The following is a 21,678-nucleotide window of genomic DNA, read 5'->3' as shown; positions in this document are numbered from 1 at the left end:
CTCTGCCCCCAGTGTGTCCAGCATCCTGCCCCCAATGTGTCCAGCATCCTGCCCCCAATGTGTCCAGCATCCTGCCCCCAATGTGTCCAGCATCCTGCCCCCAATGTGCCTAGCATCCTGCCCCCAATGTGTCCAGCATCCTGCCCCCAATATGTCCAGCATCCTGCCCCCAATGTGCCCAGCATCCTGCACCCAATATGTCCAGCATTCTGCCCCCAGTGTGTCCAGCATTCTGCCCCAGTGTGTCCAGCATATTGCCCCCAGTGTGTCCAGCAATCTGCCCCAGTGTGCCTAGCATATTACCCACAGTGTGTCCAGCATTTTGCCCCCAAAATGTCCAGCATGTTGCCCCCAGTGTCTCCAGCATATTGCCCCAGTGCCTCCAGCTTATTGCCCCCAGTGTGTCCAGCATATTGCCTCCAGTGTGTCCAGCAATCTGCCCCAGTGTGTCCAGCATATTACCCCCAGTGTGTCCAGCAATCTGCCCCAGTTTGTCCAGCATTTTGCCCCAGTGTGCCTAGCAATCTGTCCCAGTGTCTGACTCCAGCATATTGCCCCCAGTGTGTCCAGCAATCTGCCCCAGTGTCTCCAGCATTGCCCCCAGTATGTCCAACAACCTGCCCGAGTGTCTCCAATATTGCCCCAGTGTGTCCAGCAATCTGCCCCAGTGTGTCTAGCATATTACCCCCAGTGTGTCCAGCAATCTGCTCCTGTATGTCCAGCAATCTGTCCCAGTGTCTGACTGCAGCATATTGCCCCCAGTGTGTCCAGCAATCTGCCCCAGTGTCTCCAGTATTGCCCCCAGTGTGTCCAGAAATCTGCCCCAGTGTCTCCAATATTGCCCCAGTGTGCCCAGCAATCTGCCCCAGTGTGTCCAGCAATCTGCCCCACTGTCTCCAGCATTGCCCCAGTGTGTCCAACAATCTGCCCCAGTGTGTCCAGCAATCTGCCCCAGTGTGCCCAGCAATCTGCCCCAGTGTGCCCAGCAATCTGCCCCACTGTCTCCAGCATTGCCCCCAGTGTGTCCAGCAATCTGCCCCAGTGTCTCCAGCATTGCCCCTAGTGTGTCCAGCAATCTGCCCCAGTGTGTCCAGCAATCTGCCCCAGTGTGTCCAGCATATTGCCCCGGGCCCCCCGGATTGCCGTATGCAAAAAAAAACGAGTTCTCCTCACCTGACCGGCGCTCCAGCGGCGAGCTTCCTCCAGCAGCGCTGACTCGCCGGTGACTGACAATGACGTCAGACGCCGGCGATGTGTGCGCTGCGCCTGCGGCTGTTGTTAACTATTGACGGGCGGGCGCGCGCCCGCACTTCAGTAGGTGAAACTGCCGTAGCGCCGGTAGGGGCCCGGTGAGCAGATGAGACGGGGCCCGATGCGAGCCCCCTCTGCCCACCGGGCCCATACGCCAGTCAGGACAGTAATGCCCTGATGGCGGCGGGCAATCTGAGCGGTAGCCCAGGCCCCCCCCTCCCCACGACATCACTGGGCCCTGGGCTACCGCCCAGATTGACCCTATTATAATCCGCCCCTGCATACATTACATTACTGATCCTGTACTGATCTTGAGTTACATCGTGTATTATACTACAGAGCTGCACTCATTATTCTGCTGGTGCAGTCACTGTGTACATACATTACATTACTGATCCTGTACTGATCCTGCGTTACATCCTGCATTATACTCCAGAGCGGCACTCACTATTCTGCTGGTGCAGTCACTATGTACATACATTACATTACTGATCCTGCACTGATCCTGAGTTACATTTTGTACTATACTCCAGAGCTGCACTCACTATTCTGCTGGTGAACTCACTGTGTACATACATTACATTACTGATCCTGAGTTAGATTCCCTATTATTCTCCAGAGCTGCACTCACTATTCTGCTGGTGCAGTCACTGTATACATACATTATATTACTAATCCTGAGTTACACCCTGTATTATACCCCAGAGCTGCACTCACTATTCTGCTGGAGCAATCACTGTGTACATACATTACGTAACTGATCCTGAATTACATCCTGTATTATACTCCAGAGCTGCACTCACTATTCTTCTGGTGAAATCACTGTGTACATACATTACATTACTGATCCTAAGTTACATTCTGTTTTATACTCAAGAGCTGCAATCGCTATTCTGCTAGTGCAGACACTGTGTGCATACATTACATTACTGATCCCGTACTGATCCTGAGTTACATTGTGTATTATACTACAGAGCTGAACTCATTATTCTGCTGGTGCAGTCACTGTGTACATACATTACATTACTGATCCTGTACTGATCCTGCTTTACATTCCAGAAAAATAGTTGCTGTGTGAAACTATAACCTGTCAAACATCCATTGATCTAGTCAATTTACCCTTCAGTTCAGTATATAGTATACAGTGTATAGTGTCAGTGTATAGGTAACACTGACTCACCAGTGACGTCTCTAGGTGAAGTCCTTCATCTTTTATCCAGCACAGACCGCCATCACTTCATCCAGCCAGGACTCGTCTCTGCAGGAAATAACACAGCTATCTCGAGCTCCGCTTGTAGAACACATTACTTAATTTTTCCCAACTTCTACATTACACCACATGAAGAAAAAGAGGCGACATAGTGTCACTCTACACAGTAACAGGACCGCCCCCCCATTTAAAACAGTGTCCTCAAAAAATGAAATAAATGCATCACTGCAGTAATAATATCCCTTAATTAGCCCCTATTATAATAATAATATCCCCCATCCTGGCCCCATGTATCTCATTTCAGGCTCCAGCCATATGTTCTCCCATCCTGCCCTCATGAGTATCCATTCTGCCCCAAATGATCTCCCCATCCTGCCCCATCAGTCTCCATCATATCCATCCTGCCCCATGATCCTGCACGATCTGTCTCCAATCCTGCCCCATGTCTTTCATTCTGCCCCGTGTCTCCAATCATGCCCCGTATCTACATTATGCCCATGTCTCCAGTCCTGCCCCCAGTGTGTCCAGGATCTCTGCCCCCAGTGTCCAGCATCTCTGCCCCCAGTGTGTCCAGCATCCTGCCCCCAATGTGTCCAGCATCCTGCCCCCAATGTGTCCAGCATCCTGCCCCCAATGTGTCCAGCATCCTGCCCCCAATGTGCCCAGCATCCTGCCCCCAATGTGTCCAGCATCCTGCCCCCAATATGTCCAGCATCCTGCCCCCAATGTGCCCAGCATCCTGCACCCAATATGTCCAGCATTCTGCCCCCAGTGTGTCCAGCATTCTGCCCCAGTGTGTCCAGCATATTGCCCCCAGTGTGTCCAGCAATCTGCCCCAGTGTGCCTAGCATATTACCCACAGTGTGTCCAGCATTTTGCCCCCAAAATGTCCAGCATGTTGCCCCCAGTGTCTCCAGTATATTGCCCCAGTGTCTCCAGCTTATTGCCCCCAGTGTGTCCAGCATATTGCCTCCAGTGTGTCCAGCAATCTGCCCCAGTGTGTCCAGCATATTACCCCCAGTGTGTCCAGCAATCTGCCCCAGTTTGTCCAGCATTTTGCCCCAGTGTGCCTAGCAATCTGTCCCAGTGTCTGACTCCAGCATATTGCCCCCAGTGTGTCCAGCAATCTGCCCCAGTGTCTCCAGCATTGCCCCCAGTATGTCCAACAACCTGCCCCAGTGTCTCCAATATTGCCCCAGTGTGTCCAGCAATCTGCCCCAGTGTGTCTAGCATATTACCCCCAGTGTGTCCAGCAATCTGCTCCTGTATGTCCAGCAATCTGTCCCAGTGTCTGACTGCAGCATATTGCCCCCAGTGTGTCCAGCAATCTGCCCCAGTGTCTCCAGTATTGCCCCCAGTGTGTCCAGAAATCTGCCCCAGTGTCTCCAATATTGCCCCAGGGTGCCCAGCAATCTGCCCCAGTGTGTCCAGCAATCTGCCCCACTGTCTCCAGCATTGCCCCAGTGTGTCCAACAATCTGCCCCAGCGTGTCCAGCAATCTGCCCCAGTGTGCCCAGCAATCTGCCCCAGTGTGCCCAGCAATCTGCCCCACTGTCTCCAGCATTGCCCCCAGTGTGTCCAGCAATCTGCCCCAGTGTCTCCAGCATTGCCCCTAGTGTGTCCAGCAATCTGCCCCAGTGTGTCCAGCAATCTGCCCCAGTGTGTCCAGCAATCTGCCCCAGTGTGTCCAGCATATTGCCCCGGGCCCCCCGGATTGCCGTATGCAAAAAAAACGAGTTCTCCTCACCTGACCGGCGCTCCAGCGGCGAGCTTCCTCCAGCAGCGCTGACTCGCCGGTGACTGACAATGATGTCAGACGCTGGCGATGTGTGCGCTGCGCCTGCGGCTGTTGTTAACTATTGACGGGCGGGCGCGCGCCCGCACCTCAGTAGGTGAAACTGCCATAGCGCCGGTAGGGGCCCGGTGAGCATATGAGACGGGGCCCGATGCGAGCCCCCTCTGCCCACCGGGCCCATACGCCAGTCAGGACAGTAATGCCCTGATGGCGGCGGGCAATCTGAGCGGTAGCCCAGGCCCCCCCCTCCCCACGACATCACTGGGCCCTGGGCTACCGCCCAGATTGACCCTATTATAATCCGCCCCTGCATACATTACATTACTGATCCTGTACTGATCTTGAGTTACATCGTGTATTATACTACAGAGCTGCACTCATTATTCTGCTGGTGCAGTCACTGTGTACATACATTACATTACTGATCCTGTACTGATCCTGAGTTACATCGTGTATTATACTACAGAGCTGCACTCACTATTCTTCTGGTGAAATCACTGTGTACATACACTACATTACTGATCCTGAGTTACATTCTGTATTATACTCCAGAGCAGCACTCACTATTCTGCTGGTGCAGTCACTGTCTACATACATTACTGATCCTGAGTTACATCCTGTAGATCTTTTATTATAAATATGAAAAACATAACAATAATAATAGCAGAAAACATAACAAAAATATTAGCCAGAAAATAAACAGTATACTGAACACTGGTCCAGCCGCTCATTCTCTCCTCTCACACATATTATACAGTATATACAGAACAATAACTACTTTGACCTTCTGGTCCGGTCACCAAACAAAATAATAATAACAAATAAAATAAACAATGGCAAACAAAAACTATATACATGAACTTTTTTTTTTTTTTTTTTTTTAGTTTTAAATAAAATAACTACAAATTACACAAATATATACAATACTAAGCTATCCTTCATTCCCAACCCCCCGCACTGACCTGAGAGCTGGTCCTGCGTCTCATGCCTCAGTCCATGTCCAACGTCCATAGGCCAGATCAGGCAGTGCCAGTTTTCCTCCAAACAACCCAGTGTCCTATAGTCCCACAAGATAATCCCACCTCCCCCCTTTTCCCACCACCCAACCTAACACCTACACCCAATTCTATATCCCTATATACAATATATGCATTATATACAGCAGCACACACCACAATAATTACAAATCACGAAGCCCAAGTTTGGCGCCTGCAGCCCTACATCACTGTATAATGATCAAACAAAACAAAAATCTACAGTGTCAGCATCAGCCCACCACCAGGAAAGGAGATGATCAGACTAGGGCACACTAAAAGAAAAGCCCCTCCAGAGGAGAGCGGCCCTCCGTGCGCCCAGTCTCCCATACTCCAGAAAGCGCACCTTCACCAGGTCACCGAGTATGGTCCTAAACACATCTTCCACTGGGAGGATTTTTCGTTGCGTCGATACTAAGCACCGTGCGTTGCACGTGTGATACCTAACCACTGCGCTAACTAGAAATAAGGTGCAGCGGTCCCGACCACCAAGGTCTCCGAATGCTCCATAGGCCCATTCCGCATAGGAGAGACCGGCCAGCCGAGACCAGCCAATGAAGGCGCCCACCCTGTTGTACACCTCTGTGTTGAAGGGACAATGAAGCAGGAAGTGGTCCATGCTTTCCAGCAAGGTACGACAATGCTCCCGAGGACAATTCCTGTCCTCAGAGCTCCTACACTTCAGATTGTCCCTCACACACAGTTTCCCATGGAAGCAGCGCCAAGCCAAGTCCCAAAACTTCGAGGGGATCCTGATAGAATTCAAAAGATGCAAACCCACCCCAAGATCCCGACTTGGGCAGTCCCTGAGCGCCAGAGGCCTCTGGAAATGGGTCAACAGAACCCTATTGTCAAGGAGTTTCCTTGGCAGAGTCCTGATCTCCCACATTCCCAGACCCCACCGACGTATTACCTTCAGAACCAAGGTAGCGTAAGCAGGAAGATGTCCATGCGGTGTGCGAAGATCCTTCACTTGCCCTCCTGTCTCCCATTCCTGGAAGAAAGGCTGAAACTATCCCCTACAGGAGAATACCCACGGAGGAGCCCTCTCTTTCCAGAGGTTTGCAATATTGATCTTAATGAAGGTATCCACAAGGAATACCACAGGGTTGACCATACCCAACCCTCCTAGTCTCCTCGTACGGTAAGTAACCTCCCTCTTGACCAGGTTCAGTCTATTCCCCCATAACAGTTGGAAGAACAAACTGTAGACCCGAGTCCAGAGAGATTCCGGCAAGATGCATACACTGCCCAGATAAATCAGTAAAGGGAGCAGGTAAGTTTTGATCAGGTTTACCCTTTCCCTTAGGGTCAAAGACCAACCCTTCCATTGGTTCACCTTCTGAGTGGCGATCTCTAGCCTGCTGTCCCAATTTTGTTTGGGGTAATCCCCCTGGCCAAATTCGATGCCAAGGACTTTTGCAGAGACTTTGGGTCCTGGAAGGGTGTCCGGGAGATCAAAACCAGGATCTCCTCCTCCCAGCCAGAGACTCTCACACTTATCCCGGTTGATCTTGGACCCGGATGCCTCCGAGTAGCGATCTACCTCTGACATCAGCCACCCTGCCTCCTCATGAGAGGAAACAAACACAGTGACATCATCAGCATACGCCACCACCCTCAGAGTGGCTTCCGGTGCTGCCTGGTCCATCCCGATCCCGGCCAACGGTCCACGCTCCACCCTCCTAAGAAGAGGGTCAATCGCAAACACGTACAGCAGCGGGCTCAAGGGACAACCCTGGCGAACACCGGACCCAACCTCAAAAGAGCTGCCAATCCAACCATTCACAAGCGGGAAACTCTCTGCCCCACTGTACAAGGTCTTAAGCCAATCAACAAACCCCCCCGGCAGGCCATATCTCAGGACGGACCAGAGGTACTCATGATTAACCCGATCAAACGCTTTTGCCTGGTCCAGTGACAGCATGTACCCCTTCCAGTGACCAGCCCTACCCTGCTCCACTGCCTCTCGGACACAGAGCACAGCACTAAATGTGCTGCGGCCTGGAACAGAGCAATGCTGGGCCCCCGAAAGGAGTCGGGGTGCAAATTTCACCAGCCGATTAAACAGCACCTTTGCCAGAACCTTCCTGTCTGCATTGAGAAGCGCTATGGGACGCCAATTCTCAATGCAAGATGGGTCCTTACCCTTTGACAAGATGATCAGAGCAGACCTCCTTATTGACTTCGGCAGAGTGCCCGAGGAAAGACACTCATTGAATACCTCAGTCAAGAGGGGAACCAAAACGTCCTTAAAGGTCTTATAGAATTCAGATGTTAAGCCATCTGGACCAGGCGATTTTTTGGGGGCAAGCCCTTCAATCGCCAACTGAACTTCCTCTTCCCTGATCATTTCTGTCAAAATGTCAAGAGAGGGGTCTACCCCTGGTTCGGGGACAGCTTCAGCCAGGAAAGCCGACATCTCATCCCAATCAAGATCCCTCTTCCCCAAGAGGTGCGAGTAGAAGGATCTGACAACCTCCAGGATCCCTGATCTGGATCGCCTCAGGGACCCCGTAGTGTCGACCAGTCCTGTAACCACTTTACTATTCACTGACATCCTGCAGTTTCTGTAAGGGTCGGGCGAGCGGTACTTCCCGTAATCACTCTCAAAAACCAAAGATGCGTGTCTATCGTACTGACACCTCATAAGCAAAGATTTCACTCTGGAGATCTCCTCGCGGCTACCTCCAGTTGAGACAAGATGCTCGAGTTTCCTCCTCAGACCCTGATACAGGCGGTACCTGCTCAGACTCCTGAGGCTCGAGAGCTGGTGGAAGAATCTCGCCACCCTTTCCTTGAACATCTCCCACCACTCTGACTTACTACTACAAAGATCCAGTAATGGTACCTGGCTCTGAAGAAAATCCTCAAAGGACTGTCTTATCTCCGCTTCTTCCAAGAGAGATGAATTGAGCCTCCAAAAGCCTCTTCCCATCCGGAGGGTCTCTGTAACATTCAGAGAAAACAAAATTAAACAGTGGTCGGAGAACTCCACCTCAACAACAGACACTGCTGAAGAGACAGCTTCCTCCTTTAAATAAAACCTATCTATTCTGGACCTACAGTTACCTCTATGATAGGTGAACCCCTCGTGGCCTGGGGTGTGCCGAATGTGGACATCCACCAGGCGAGCCTCACTAGCTATACTATTAAGGGCGACGCTATCATAAGTCAGCTTGTCTCTGGAACCTCCTCTATCTCGGGGCCTCGTGACAGCATTGAAGTCCCCTCCAAAGACAACCTGCCGACTTGTAAAAAGGTAGGGCTTGATCCTCATAAAGAGACACTTCCGGTCCCACTTAGATTGGGGACCATAGATGTTAATGAGCCGGAGCTCTTGTCCCTTCATGAGGACATCTAAGATCAGGCACCTCCCCATTTCTAACTCAATAACCCGTCGGCATTCCACCGGTGCGGTAAAAAGGACCGCCACTCCGCTATACGGCTCGGCCGCAAGAGACCAATAGGAGGGCCCGAGTCTCCACTCCCTCTTAGCTTTAAACACATCTGCCATGTTTGGCAGCCTGGTCTCTTGCAAAAAGAAAATGTCAGCTTCAACCCGGCTGAGAAAATCAAAGGCCGCAAATCTTGCTGTATTTGACTTTATGCTGGCAACATTAATGGACGCCAGCGTCAACGGAGTGGGTACCGCCATCATTGGTGATTGAGTTAGATGGCTTTCTTTTTCCCACTCCCCTTATCCTCTGCCTCAGAGGAGGAATCCTTCCCCCTCTTTAATGACAATGAAGTATCCATTCCCACGTGTTTTTTATTTTTTTGGTCCTCGTCTCCGGACTCTGGGCCAGTCCCTCCCTCCAAGGATCTTACATTCCCAGAAGGAGGAGACTCGGCGTCCCCTGTGAGCCCCGCCGGAGCCAGAACCTCACCCTCAGCTTCCTCCTCAGAGGAAGAGATGTTTTCAAGGGCTTGGAACCGGTTAGAAAGACCAACCAGAGGGGAGTCGGTTTTTCCTTCCTTAGGTACCTTGGTCAGAGCGGGAGAAGATGTTTTATCTCCCTTCTTTCTTTTCTTTTTGGTGCCGAGCTTACGCTTGTCCTCTAGCCACTGCCTATTATCCTCATCCATACTTTCATAATGGGAGGACTCTGAGGCAGTGGCACTTTCCTCCCTGTGGATCCTCCTGACCTCATCCAACTCATCATCCCTCGGGGCCTCAGCAGCAAGACTGGCATCCAGAACAGGGGCCGCCCCAGTAGTACGAGGCTCGCCCAGCTCCCTATCCTGTCTGCGCTTGTCTAGACGCCTTAGCTAGGCAGGCGTCTTTTTATTGCTTTTCTTCCTTGGCCCCTCAGCTCCCTCACCCCTGCTAGTCCCTTCCCCAGCAGAATCAGCCTCACGGCTTTCTCCCATCGGGGTCACGACTGCATTAGCGAAGGAGCGAGGACAACGGCTGAATGGGTGACCTAAGTCACCACACAGGTGACACCTAATCTCCACACAAGATGCAGCAAGATGGCCGATATCCCCACACAGTGCACACTTCTGCACAGTGGTTTGCGCTGAAGTGTGTGGGGTCGCCGCACTTGTGACAGAGCTTCGGTTGCCCATGGTAGAAGACCAGGATACGATCCCTACCCAGGAAGGCAGATGATGGTATGTGGGCAATCGTACCACCTGAACGCTTAAGTTTTACCATAAACGTCCAGGCCCCTGACCAGATACCAAACTCGTCACGGTTTTTCTTTGGCATTTCTACCACCTCTCCATACCGGCCAAGCCACGTCATGATGTCATAACAAGAAAGTGACTCGTTACAAGTCATCACGGTCACTTTCTTGACTTGGTTTTGGCGAGAAACCACCTGAACGGCAAAGTCTCGCTAGCCGGGCTCATTTTTTGCCAACTCATAGTTCAACCAGAAGAGCTCCAGCCCCTCTGGCCGAACAAAGCTGACATCAAAATTAGGTGTGGAATAGGGATGTATCAAGGCGTAGATGTCAATTGCACTGAAGCCCATCCTCAGCAGGAGCTCCACAACTTTAGACCTTGGAGGACACGCATCATTGCCCCTCCACTGAAGACGGACCACATTCCTACACAGACTACCCGGCCCGGCTGTTGGGAGGGACCACACTGTATCCCCCCCTCTTTGCTCTCGGAAGGCCCCGAGGCCATGCCTCTCTATCCAGAAGGATAGATCAACCTCTCGACCCTCTACTATTAGTGATCTCTCCCCCCTCCTTAGAGCCTCCAGGAGACGCCGTTGCAACATGCCGTCCCCAGAGCCCGGAGACAAGGAGGATGCCCTATTTCCCCCGGAGGTGACAGCGGCATAACTCCTGACAGGCCCTGCCACCTCCGGGGGGGCAACCGGACCAGTGACCACATCCACACCAACAGCATCACTATTACCCACCTCCATAACCCCCTCACCCTCTACCAAACCAGCAACCACACCACTAGACAAAGAGTTTTACTCATCCATACCCACCACCACATTCACTCCTGCTGGACCAGTGACAACAGGGGGTGACATTTTGACCTCCGCATCATCAGGCACAAGGGGCTGATTCTCCTCCACGGAACTGGAGGTGACCTCACCCCTGGTCTTACGTGTGCCCTCCGCATCATCAGATGATATTTTCCGCTGCTTTACTGTTACCAGGCGCCGCTGATCTTTCGCCACTGTGGGGCGCCGCTGATCCTTTATGTCAGCATCTTGTTGACCAGCAGCGCCAACACAGAACAGGACTTTGGGAGGAGGACCGGAACTCCCAGCCCCAGCAACCCCCTCACACTGCCGCCGCTCCTCAACTAAGTGATCAGCGGCAACAGCATTCAAGGGCACCGAGGCTACCGGAGCTGCCCCCGACACTGGGCCGCTCCCCCCTCCCACTGAGGAGCGCACCACAGCATCATGGCCTGATCGTTTGCCTGCCGCCGGGCCGCCCTCACTGTCCAGCCTCTTGGCTGATGCACCTGCTGCTACATCCCCGCTACTACAAGCAGAGACGGAGCTCTGCGCCTCATTACCGTGCTCTGTAATCTCCCCGCGCCTTTGCACCGGATCCACAGCAGAACCCGGGCTGGGCTGGGCAACGGGGCTTATACAGCGAGCTGACCCTGCAGCCGACTCAGGGGGTACAGGGAGGGGGGCATATACATAGCTTACCGCTTCCTGCAGCTTAGGTTTGATCTTCTTTACCTTTTTCTTCTGGCCCCCAGGTGCCTCCTCTGGTAAATCATCACCAAGATGGAAGTTCTGAAGGCACACTGGGGACTCCAGCAGCTTGATCTCTGCCATTAGCGCCCCTCCCTGGCCGATGTCACTGTCCTCCCCAGAGCCAGCAGAACTGCGACGAGATGTCATCGTCGCCTGTCCAGCAGGGAGCTCGCTGCACGTGGCCTCTGAGTGACTAAGAGGGCTGCCAGGTGGAGCTTTCTGCTGGTCATCCTCCTCCTCATCATCATCATCCACCTGGCACTCAGGCTGCAGCCCCATCTGCCTTTGCTCTCTGTTATCAGCCATTTCCCTGAATCGATCTTCATTAATTAATTAAGTTTTTCCCTAAACGGTCCACTTTTTTCTCTTATGAAAGCTTTTCTGACTTCAAGCTCATTGATGTCCACTTTCAGTCTCCTTACCTCCGCCTGGAGCTGATTCTTCCTCGGTTTGGAGGAACTTGCAGCTTTGTTGCTTGTGCAGCGCAGCTCCTCCCGGAGTCTCATCAGTCTCTTGCTAGCATCTTCATACTCACGGAGGTGGCTCATGACCCGGGAGGCATAGGTGGACACAGACACCCGGGGACTCTGCAGCGCCCAACCCTCTTCAGTGAGGTCGACCTCACCTCCGTGAGCACTCAGCTTTCCTCCAGAAGGGTCGCCATCTTGCATACTAGCAGGCTTCTCCTCCATGGAAGCCTTGCGGCTTCTCTGGGTCTCTGCAGACCTGGGGGGAGTAGGAGCCACATTGCTGCGACTCCTGGTGGAGCGTCTCACCCCCGAATCCTCTGATGTGCAGGCTGGTTGCTGGTTCCTTCTGCCCCCCGCCAGCCTGGTCCGGGAAGCAGAAGCCTGGGACTTGGCTCCCTCACTCATCCCAGGAAACCCACTCCCTCCCTGGGTAAGAGAGAGAGCAGGTCCCCAGGTGGAGAGGTGGTTCCCAGGAGCTCAGGAGCACACTGCAGGTTCAGCAGCGACCGCACCCACAATTAGCACAATGAGCAGCAGCTGAGCAGAGTTGCACTCACTATTCTGCTGGTGCAGTCACTGTGTGCATACATTACATTACTGATCCTGAGTTATATCCTGCATTATACTCCAGAGTTGCACTCACTACTCTTCTTGTGAAATCACTGTGCACATACATTACTGATCCTAAGTTACATTCTCTATTAGGCTATGTGCACACGCTGCGGATTAGGCTTAGGAATTTCTGGTGCGGATTCTGCCTCTCCTGGCAGAAAACGCACCTGCGGATTTGTTGCGTTTTTTGTGCGGTTCCGCAGCATTTTTTGTGCGTTTTTGCTGCGGTTTTCTTGCGGATTTGCTGTGTTTTTTACCCCTGCGGTTTTCTATAATGGAATGGGTACAAAAACGCTGCAGATTCACAAAAAAAGAAGTGACATGCTACTTCTTTTAAACTGAAGCGTTTCCGCAGCAGATTTTCCGCAAAGTGTGCACAGCATTTTTTTTCTCATTGATTTACATTGTACTGTAAATCAATTGCGGATCTGCACTGCAAAAAACGCTGCGGATCCGCAGAGAATCTGCAACGTGTGCACATACCCTAACACTCCGGAGCTGCACTCACTATTCTGCTGGTGCAGTCACTGTGTACATACATTACATTACTGATCCTGAGTTACATCCTGTATTATACTCCAGAACTGCACTCATTATTCTGCCGCAGCAGTCACTGTGTGCATACATTACATTACTGATCCTGAGTTAAATTCTGTATTATACCCCAGAGCTGCACTTGCTATTCTGCAGGTGCAGTCACTCTGTACATACATCACATTACTGATCCTGTACTGATCCTGAGTTACCAAGTGCATTATACTCCAGGGCTGCACTCACTATTCTGCTGGTACAGTCACTGTGTACATACATTACATTACTGATCCTGTACTGATCCTGAGTTACATCCTGTATTATACTCCAGAGCTGCACTCACTATTCTGCTGGTGAAGCCACTGTGTACATACATTGCAATAATAATCCTGTACTGATTCTGAGTTATATCCTGTATTATTATTATTATTTTATTATTATTATTTATTTATATAGCACCATTAATTCCATGGTGCTGTACATGAGAAAGGGGTTACATACAGAGTTATAGATATCGTTTACAGTAAACAAGTTTACAGTGACAGACTGGTACAGAGGGGAGAGGACCCTGTCCTTGCAGACTTACATTCTATGGGATAGTGGGGAAGAGGCAGAAGGTAGGGGCGAGGCAGCGGCTCTGGCGATGGCGAGGCGGCGGCTCTGGCGATGGAGAGGCAGCGGCTCTGGAGATGGAGAGGCAGCTGCTCTGGCGATGGAGAGGCAGCGGCTCTGGCGATGGAGAGGCAGCGGCTCTGGCGATGGAGAGGCAGCGGCTCTGGCGATGGAGAGGCAGCGGCTCTGGTGATGGAGAGGCAGCGGCTCTGGCGATGGAGAGGCAGCGGCTCTGGTGATGGAGAGGCAGCGGCTTTGGCGATGGAGAGGCAGCGGCTCTGACAATGGAAAGGCAGCAGAATGGTTATTGCAGGCTGTAGGCTTTCTTGAAGAGATGGGTTTTCAGGTTCCGTCTGAAGGATCCGAGAGTGGTGGATAGTCGGATGTGTTGAGGCAAGGAATTCCAGAGGATGGGGGATATTCGGGAGAAATCTTGGAGGCGGTTGTGTGAGGAACGAATAAGTGTGGAGAAGAGTAGGAGGTCTTGGGAGGATCAGAGATTACGTGAGGGAAGATATTCGGAGATTAGTTCAGAGATATAGGGAGGGGACAGGTTGTGGATGGCTTTGTAGATCAGTGTTAGTAGTTTGAACTGGATTCGTTGGGGAATTGGGAGCCAGTTGAGGGATTTGCAGAGGGGAGAAGCAGGGGAGTAGCGAGGAAAGAGGTGGATTAGCCGGGCAGCGGAGTTGAGGACAGACTGCAGTGGTGCAAGAGAGTTAGCAGGGAGGCCACAGAGGATGGTGTTGCAGTAGTAGAGGCGAGAGATGATGAGGGCATGCACAAGAGTTTTTGTAGATTGTGGGCTGAGGAAGGAACGGATTCTAGCAATATTTTTGGATTGGAGGCGACAGGAGGTGGCAAGAGTTTGGACGTGCGGTTTGAAGGACAGGGCAGAGTCGAGAGTTACCCCGAAGCAGCGGATTTCAGGTGCGGGAGAGAGCGTGATGCCGTTTACCATAATAGATAGATCAGGTAGGGGGTATACGTGAGATGGGGGAAAGATGATGAGTTTGGTTTTGTCTACATTGAGTTTTAGGAAGCGAGAGGTGAAGGAGGATATGGCTGACAGACACTTCGGGATTCTGGACAGCAGAGAGGTGACATCTGGGCCAGAGAAGTAGATCTGAGTGTCGTCCGCATACAGGTGGTACTGGAAGACTTTATGAGTTGTCCTAGGCCAAGGGTATAGATGGAAAAAAGAAGGGGCCCTAGACCAGAGCCTTGAGGGACTCCAACAGAGAGAGGGTGGGATGAGGAGGTGGTGTGGGAGTGGGAAACGCTGTTGTGAATTCTGTGGCTGAATTCACTCCTGTGGTCACAAGTGGTACTGCAGCTTCTGAGCTTCCTCCCTCAGGTGTTCTGGTGAGCTCGTTGGCTGCCTTGTTATTTAACTCCGCCTGATTCTGTCTTCCTTGCTCCTTGTCAATGTTCCAGTGTTGGATCTGAGCTTCTGGATCTTTCCTGTGGCCTGCTGCTCTGCTTAGATAAGTGCTTCTTTGCTTTTGTTGCTATTTTTTCTGTCCAGCTTGTCTATTCGTTTTGCTGGAAGCTCTGAGACGCAAAGGGTGTACCGCCGTGCCGTTAGTTCGGCACGGTGGGTCTTTTTGCCCCCTTTGCGTGGTTTTTTGCTTTAGGGTTTTTTGTAGACTGCAAAGTTCTCTTTGCTATCCTCGCTCTATCTAGAATATCGGGCCTCACTTTGCTGAATCTATTTCATCCCTACGTTTTGTCTTTTCATCTTGCTAACAGTCATTATATGTGAGGGGCTGCCTTTTCCTTTGGGGTATTTCTCTGAGGCAAGCCAGGCTTGTTTTTCTATCTTCAGGCTAGTCAGCTCCTCAGGCTGTGCCGAGTTGCATAGGTAGTGTCAGGCGCAATCCACAGCTGCCTTTAGTTGTGTTTAGGATAGGTTCAGGTATTGCTGTCTACAGAGATTCCACGTCTCAGAGCTCGTTCTATTGTTTTTGGGTTATTGTCAGATCACTGCATGTGCTCTGATTGCTGGCACACTGTGTCACTAGATTGCCTACATAACAGTACAAGGAGCCAACTAATGATTCTCAATAGAGGGAAAAAAGAAGTTCTGACATCATTTTTTTTTCTCAGCTCTGTGTTCAGTCTTTTTTTTCCCCTAGACATTTGGGTGTTTCAGGACACAGGCTGTTCAATGGATAATCTCGTTACAAATGTACAAAGGATTCAAGATACTATTGATCAGAAATCTATGTTAGAACCAAGAATTCCTATTCCTGATTTGTTTTTTGGTGATAGAACTAAGTTTCTTAATTTCAAAAATAATTGTAAGCTATTTCTGGCCTTGAAACCTCATTCTTCTGGTAATCCTATTCAACAGGTTTTGATTATTATTTCTTTTTTGCGCGGCGACCCTCAGGACTGGGCATTTTCTCTTGCGCCAGGAGACCCTGCATTGAGTAATGTCAATGCGTTTTTCCTGGCGCTCGGATTACTTTACGATGAGCCTAATTCAGTGGATCAGGCTGAGAAAAATTTGCTGGCTTTGTGCCAGGGTCAGGATGATATAGAAGTATATTGTGGAGAAAATTTTGGATTCTCGTGTTTCTAGACGGAAACTCCAGTATCTGGTTAAATGGAAGGGTTATGCTCAGGAAGATAATTCCTGGGTTTTTGCCTCTGATGTCCATGCTCCACATCTTGTTCGTGCCTTTCATGTGGCTCATCCTGGTCGGCCTGGGGGCTCTGGTGAGGGTTCGGTGACCCCTCCTCAAGGGGGGGGTACTGTTTGAATTCTGTGGCTGAATTCACTCCTGTGGTCACAAGTGGTACTGCAGCTTCTGAGCTTCCTCCCTCAGGTGTTCTGGTGAGCTCGTTGGCTGCTTTGTTATTTAACTCCGCCTGATTCTGTCTTCCTTGCTCCTTGTCAATGTTCCAGTGTTGGATCTGAGCTTCTGGATCTTTCCTGTGGCCTGCTGCTCTGCTTAGATAAGTGCTTCTTTGCTTTTGTTGCTATTTTTTCTGTCCAGCTTGTCTATTCGTTTTGCTGGAAGCTCTGAGACGCAAAGGGTGTACCGCCGTGCCGTTAGTTCGGCACGGTGGGTCTTTTTGCCCCCTTTGAGTGGTTTTTTGCTTTAGGGTTTTTTGTAGACTGCAAAGTTCTCTTTGCTATCCTCGCTCTATCTAGAATATCGGGCCTCACTTTGCTGAATCTATTTCATCCCTACGTTTTGTCTTTTCATCTTGCTAACAGTCATTATATGTGGGGGGCTGCCTTTTCCTTTGGGGTATTTCTCTGAGGCAAGCCAGGCTTGTTTTTCTATCTTCAGGCTAGTCAGCTCCTCAGGCTGTGCCGAGTTGCATAGGTAGTGTCAGGCGCAATCCACAGCTGCCTTTAGTTGTGTTTAGGATAGGTTCAGGTATTGCTGTCTACAGAGATTCCACGTCTCAGAGCTCGTTCTATTGTTTTTGGATTATTGTCAGATCACTGCATGTGCTCTGATTGCTGGCACACTGTGTCACTAGATTGCCTACATAACAAAACGCTAAATGTGCGGTCAGAAAGGTATGAGGCAATCCAGGACAGGGCAAGGTCTTTGATGCCAAGGGAAGAAAGAATCTGCAGCAGTAGGCAGTGATCGACTGTGTCGAAAGCAGAGGACAGGTAAAGAAGGAGGAGGATGGAGAACTGTCTGTTAGCTTTGGCTGTGAGTAAGTCATTAGTAATTTTTGTCAGGACAGTTTCGGTGGAGTGGTGGGGGCGGAAGCCAGATTGGAGGTTGTCAAGGAGAGAGTTAGATGAGAGGTGGGAGGAAATTTTAGCATGGACATGCTGCTCAAGGAGTTTTGAAGCAAAAGGGAGCAGTGATATAGGGCGGTAGCTGGGCATAGCAGTTGGGTCAAGGTTAGTTTTTTGAGGATGGGTGTGATGGTGGCATGTTTGAAGGCAGAGGGGAAGGTACCAGAAGATAGCGATAGGTTGAAGAGATGGGTTAGGGCTGGAATGAGCATGTTAGTGAGGTTGGGGAGCAGCTGGGAGGGGATGGGGTCAAGTGCGCAGGTGGTGAGGTGCGATTTGGAAAAGAGGTGAGTAAGCTCTCCTTCAGTGATGTTGGAGAGGGAGGTTATTAGGGAAGGGCAGAGATCTGGTATATGGAGTGGTTGGGGTCGTGGAACAGTTAGGGTTTGCCTTGTTTGATTGATCTTGTTTTTGAAGTAGGTGGCAAAGTCCTTGGAAGAGATGAGGGGAGTTTGAGGTGGCAGTGGTGGACGGAGGAGGGAGGTAAATGTGCTGAATAGTTGTTTTGGGTTTTAGGATAGTGAAGATACAAGGTTAGTGAAATAGGTCTGTTTAGCAGAGGTGAGGGCTAATTTGAAGTCAAATGTAGCTTGTTTGAAAGCAGTGAAGTCGTCTGGCAGGCGTGTTCTCTTCCAACGCCGCTCCGCAACCCTGGATGCTTGTCGAAGTTTTTTTGTGAGATTGTTATGCCAAGGTTGCCTATTGGTTCATCGCAGTCTAGAGCTGCGCTCACTATTCTGCTAGAGAAGTCACTGTGTACATACATCACGTTACTAATCCTGAGTTACATACTTTACTATACTCCAGAGCTGCACTCAGTATTCCTGTGATGAAATCACTGTATACATACATTACATTACTGATCCTAAGTTACATTCTGTATTATACTCCAGAGCTGCACTCACTATTTTGCTGGTGCAGTTACTGTGTGCATACATTACATTACTGATCCTAAGTTACATTCTGTATTATACTCCAGAGCTGCACTCACTATTTTGCTGGTGCAGTTACTGTGTGCATACATTACATTACTGATCCTGAGTTACATTCTGTATTATACTCCAGAGCTGCACTCGCTATTCTTCTAACGCAGCCATTGTGTATATACATTACATTACTAATCTTGTACTGATCCTGAGTTACATCCTGTATTATACTCCAGAGCAGCACTCACTATTCTGCTGGTGCAGTCACTGTGTACATACATTACTGATGCTGAGTTAGATCCTATACTATACCTCAGAGCTGCACTCACACTTCTGCTATTTACAGGCTGTGACTGGTATGTTATTCGTCCTTAGTGCAGGTTACTTGCTCAGTATGGTTTTGCAGATGAAAATTGACTTATTATTGTAACGGTACAATTAAGTTATGATTGCAGTGTGAACATGGACTTTTTAGTGGGACATTTCTATGATATAATGAGACTTCTTCCCATTGCACAGAGAGATTATTCTATCAATTCCAAAATTTTCCATGTCCGGAGAACTTGATCTTAAGAACGTACTAGAACGTTTGGGTATCACAAAGGTATTTTCTGACCACGCCGACCTGTCCGGGATTACGGGAGACTACAGGCTAAAATTGTCAAAGGTAAAATTAATTTTGGGTTTGAGCAAAGAATCATTTTTAGGGGCTGAATCTCCTTAATGAGACCGACTGGAATCACATTGGCAATGCCCCATGGGAAGAATTATGCAAATTAGTTCACCCCTCCCAACATATTTTAGTCAAAAAAAGACATTTTTATTAAAATAAATTGTCCAAAGATTTACGCATCATTTCTCGAGCAGCACAAGGAAAGGTCAGTTGCCTTCTCTGGTCATTGCAGCTGATTCTTGGGGGACTTGTAGGAGGGAATGTTCCTAATTTGACCACTCCCTTAAAGACTAAATAAGAGAGCAGGTGACCTATGTTTTATGACTTTTCTGCTCTCAACCTCTGTAGGCTGTCCATAAAGCCGTGGTGAAAATGGATGAAGAGGGAATAGAATACGCTGCTGCCACAGTCATTGGGATATCCAAGCACAGTTCTCCAACACATGTCACATTTAACAGACCGTTCTTATTCTCCATCTTCAACAAAGTTACTTCCAACGATATTTTGATTGGAAAAATGATGAACCCAACAAAATAGAATGAGATCCAACACGTTTGTCACACAATAAAGCGCTGTGCCTACTCTCTGTCTGTGCCGTTCTTACTCTAGTCTTGTATTATCAGTGTTACGGCAGCTGCACTGATAACATGATGTACATCCCTCCATTACTGTTGCCATCAATTACTGTCTTTAGCTGTCACTCATTATACATGAGAGTCCAATGATTGACTGCAGTGGTCACATGGATGTTTGGTAAGTGGCAGCTGCAGGAAGTATGTAGACACCAGTGGAGGGGCACTGGCCAGAAAAGTAGTCAGTAGGCTGAGTACAAGATTTTTTTGTTGTATCTCACCTATACCTTTTTAGCAGGGCTGGTTTTACACCAAGTGGGGCCCTGGGCAAAATGTATAATGGGGCCCTAAGTGCTCACATATTACACCATCACACGCAAACATTTAGGTTGCATTTACATGCAATGAGTTCAGACCACTAAACGAGCATGACTGACAATATTGAAGTCGTTTGGTGCAAGTTTATCGGCCTCTTTACACGATGACAAATTTTGGGCAGAGAACGATCACCAGTAGATCAATCTGTCCCCATAAAGTATCATATTATCAGCAGCACATCTGCAGTTTGCACTGAGCAATGTGCTGATGAGAGCAGTGGTTTTTGTTCCACCAAAAACAATCCAATGGCCCACTGAATAAGCAGCGTTTTGCTCATTTGCTGTTTGTTTTCTGTCATGTTTACAACTATAAACTCTTGCCTGTGCATTTGGGATTTATAAGTGGATGCTACATACACACACAGTATGTGATACACACATTGTATGTTACATACACATATGTATACACATAGCACACACGGGAGTATACACCGATCACATACATGCACAAACATGTAAAAACACAGAACACATACAAATATGTATAAACAGAGCAAATACATACAGACACATGCATGTACAGAGCAATTACATACATACAGACATAGTTATACACAGAGCACATACATACAGAAACATATATATCTACAAAGAACCCATAACCTCTGATGTATTCACTAACATATATGCAGCGCCCCAGAGTCCTGGTCGTTGCAGTAATGTCGCTCTGCCACTAAGGGGAGTGATGTTATGTCTGATTGCACTAAAGGAGTTCACCTGACCAGGTATCACAGTCACACATTACACTTCACACTCCGGCCACCAGGGGGAGCAAAAGGCACTATGTATTAGGCCACTCCTCACACTCTGGTAAAGCTGGGGGATGGACAGGAAGTTAGAGAGAACGCAGCCTGGGAGAGCTCCAGGGAGGACCTGTCAGGGGTGGGTTCCTGGCAGGTACCTAGCAGAAAGGACATAATGTTACGGAGCCGGGCCTGCACTACCTTGCGGCGGCATCCTAAGGAAGGACACAAAGCGAAGGATATTGTGGAGAAGTGTGAAACGAAATCGCAGCACAAGGAGATAAACCAGTAGGAATCGTGCCCCGAGATCGGCAACATCCTACTGAGGCGCGTAGCCAGTGGCCGGAACGCTGAGGAAGTAACAGACTTCAAGCATTACTTCAAACAGCGGCAGGACAGTTAATTATAGGTTGGCTGTCTACCTTACATCACATAAGCAGACATAGGGGGCAAACATGGAGAGGGGCGTCTCTAGGGTCCCAGAATAGCTCCAAGCCTACCCGTCATACGGGTGCGTCCTAGCCAGATAAACTTGGGGGACGGAGAAGAGAAAGAACGAATACGAAAGTTGTGAGGACTATCCCGAATGCTCAGCAGGGAAGGACTACAACACACAGGCGCTAGTTGGTAGGCACTGATTTCCACCTGCAAAGGGAACTCTGGATGTGCCTTCGGACCGGCCGGACTCAGCCAGCCCTGTTAGCAGTGCTCTGGATTGCGGATCCCGAAGTCTTCAGTAAAAAGGTAAAGAGGCTGCAACCCTGTGTCCTCGTTATTAACTGCGCCTCACATCATCGCCACCTACACTACTGGGAAGCCCTGGGGATATACTTCACCTGTGGGAAGGTATACCATCTAGCTGCCTTTCCATCACCCCAGCGGACCCCTAAGCAGCGTGGGTCACCCTTAC

The 21,678-nt window shown here is 49.8% G+C and overlaps 1 protein-coding gene across 2 annotated transcripts in view; it reads left to right on the top strand.

Annotated features, from left to right (window-relative positions):
- The window catches only part of LOC138647945 (alpha-1-antitrypsin-like), a 34,633-nt gene extending 14,971 nt beyond the window's left edge, over window positions 1-19,662 (top strand). For both annotated transcript variants that reach the window (XM_069737340.1, XM_069737350.1), the window contains exons 4-5: window positions 18,923-19,070; window positions 19,425-19,662. In XM_069737340.1, the coding sequence (XP_069593441.1) occupies window positions 18,923-19,070; window positions 19,425-19,613 (337 nt within the window). In that variant the 3' untranslated portion in view covers window positions 19,614-19,662. The remainder of the gene's footprint in view (window positions 1-18,922; window positions 19,071-19,424) is intronic.
- The last annotated feature ends 2,016 nt before the right edge of the window (window positions 19,663-21,678 follow it).

This window comes from Ranitomeya imitator, chromosome 1 (assembly GCF_032444005.1).
Source record: "Ranitomeya imitator isolate aRanImi1 chromosome 1, aRanImi1.pri, whole genome shotgun sequence".
NCBI classification, from domain to species: domain Eukaryota; kingdom Metazoa; phylum Chordata; class Amphibia; order Anura; family Dendrobatidae; genus Ranitomeya; species Ranitomeya imitator.
This window is presented reverse-complemented; position numbering and strand designations above follow the sequence as displayed.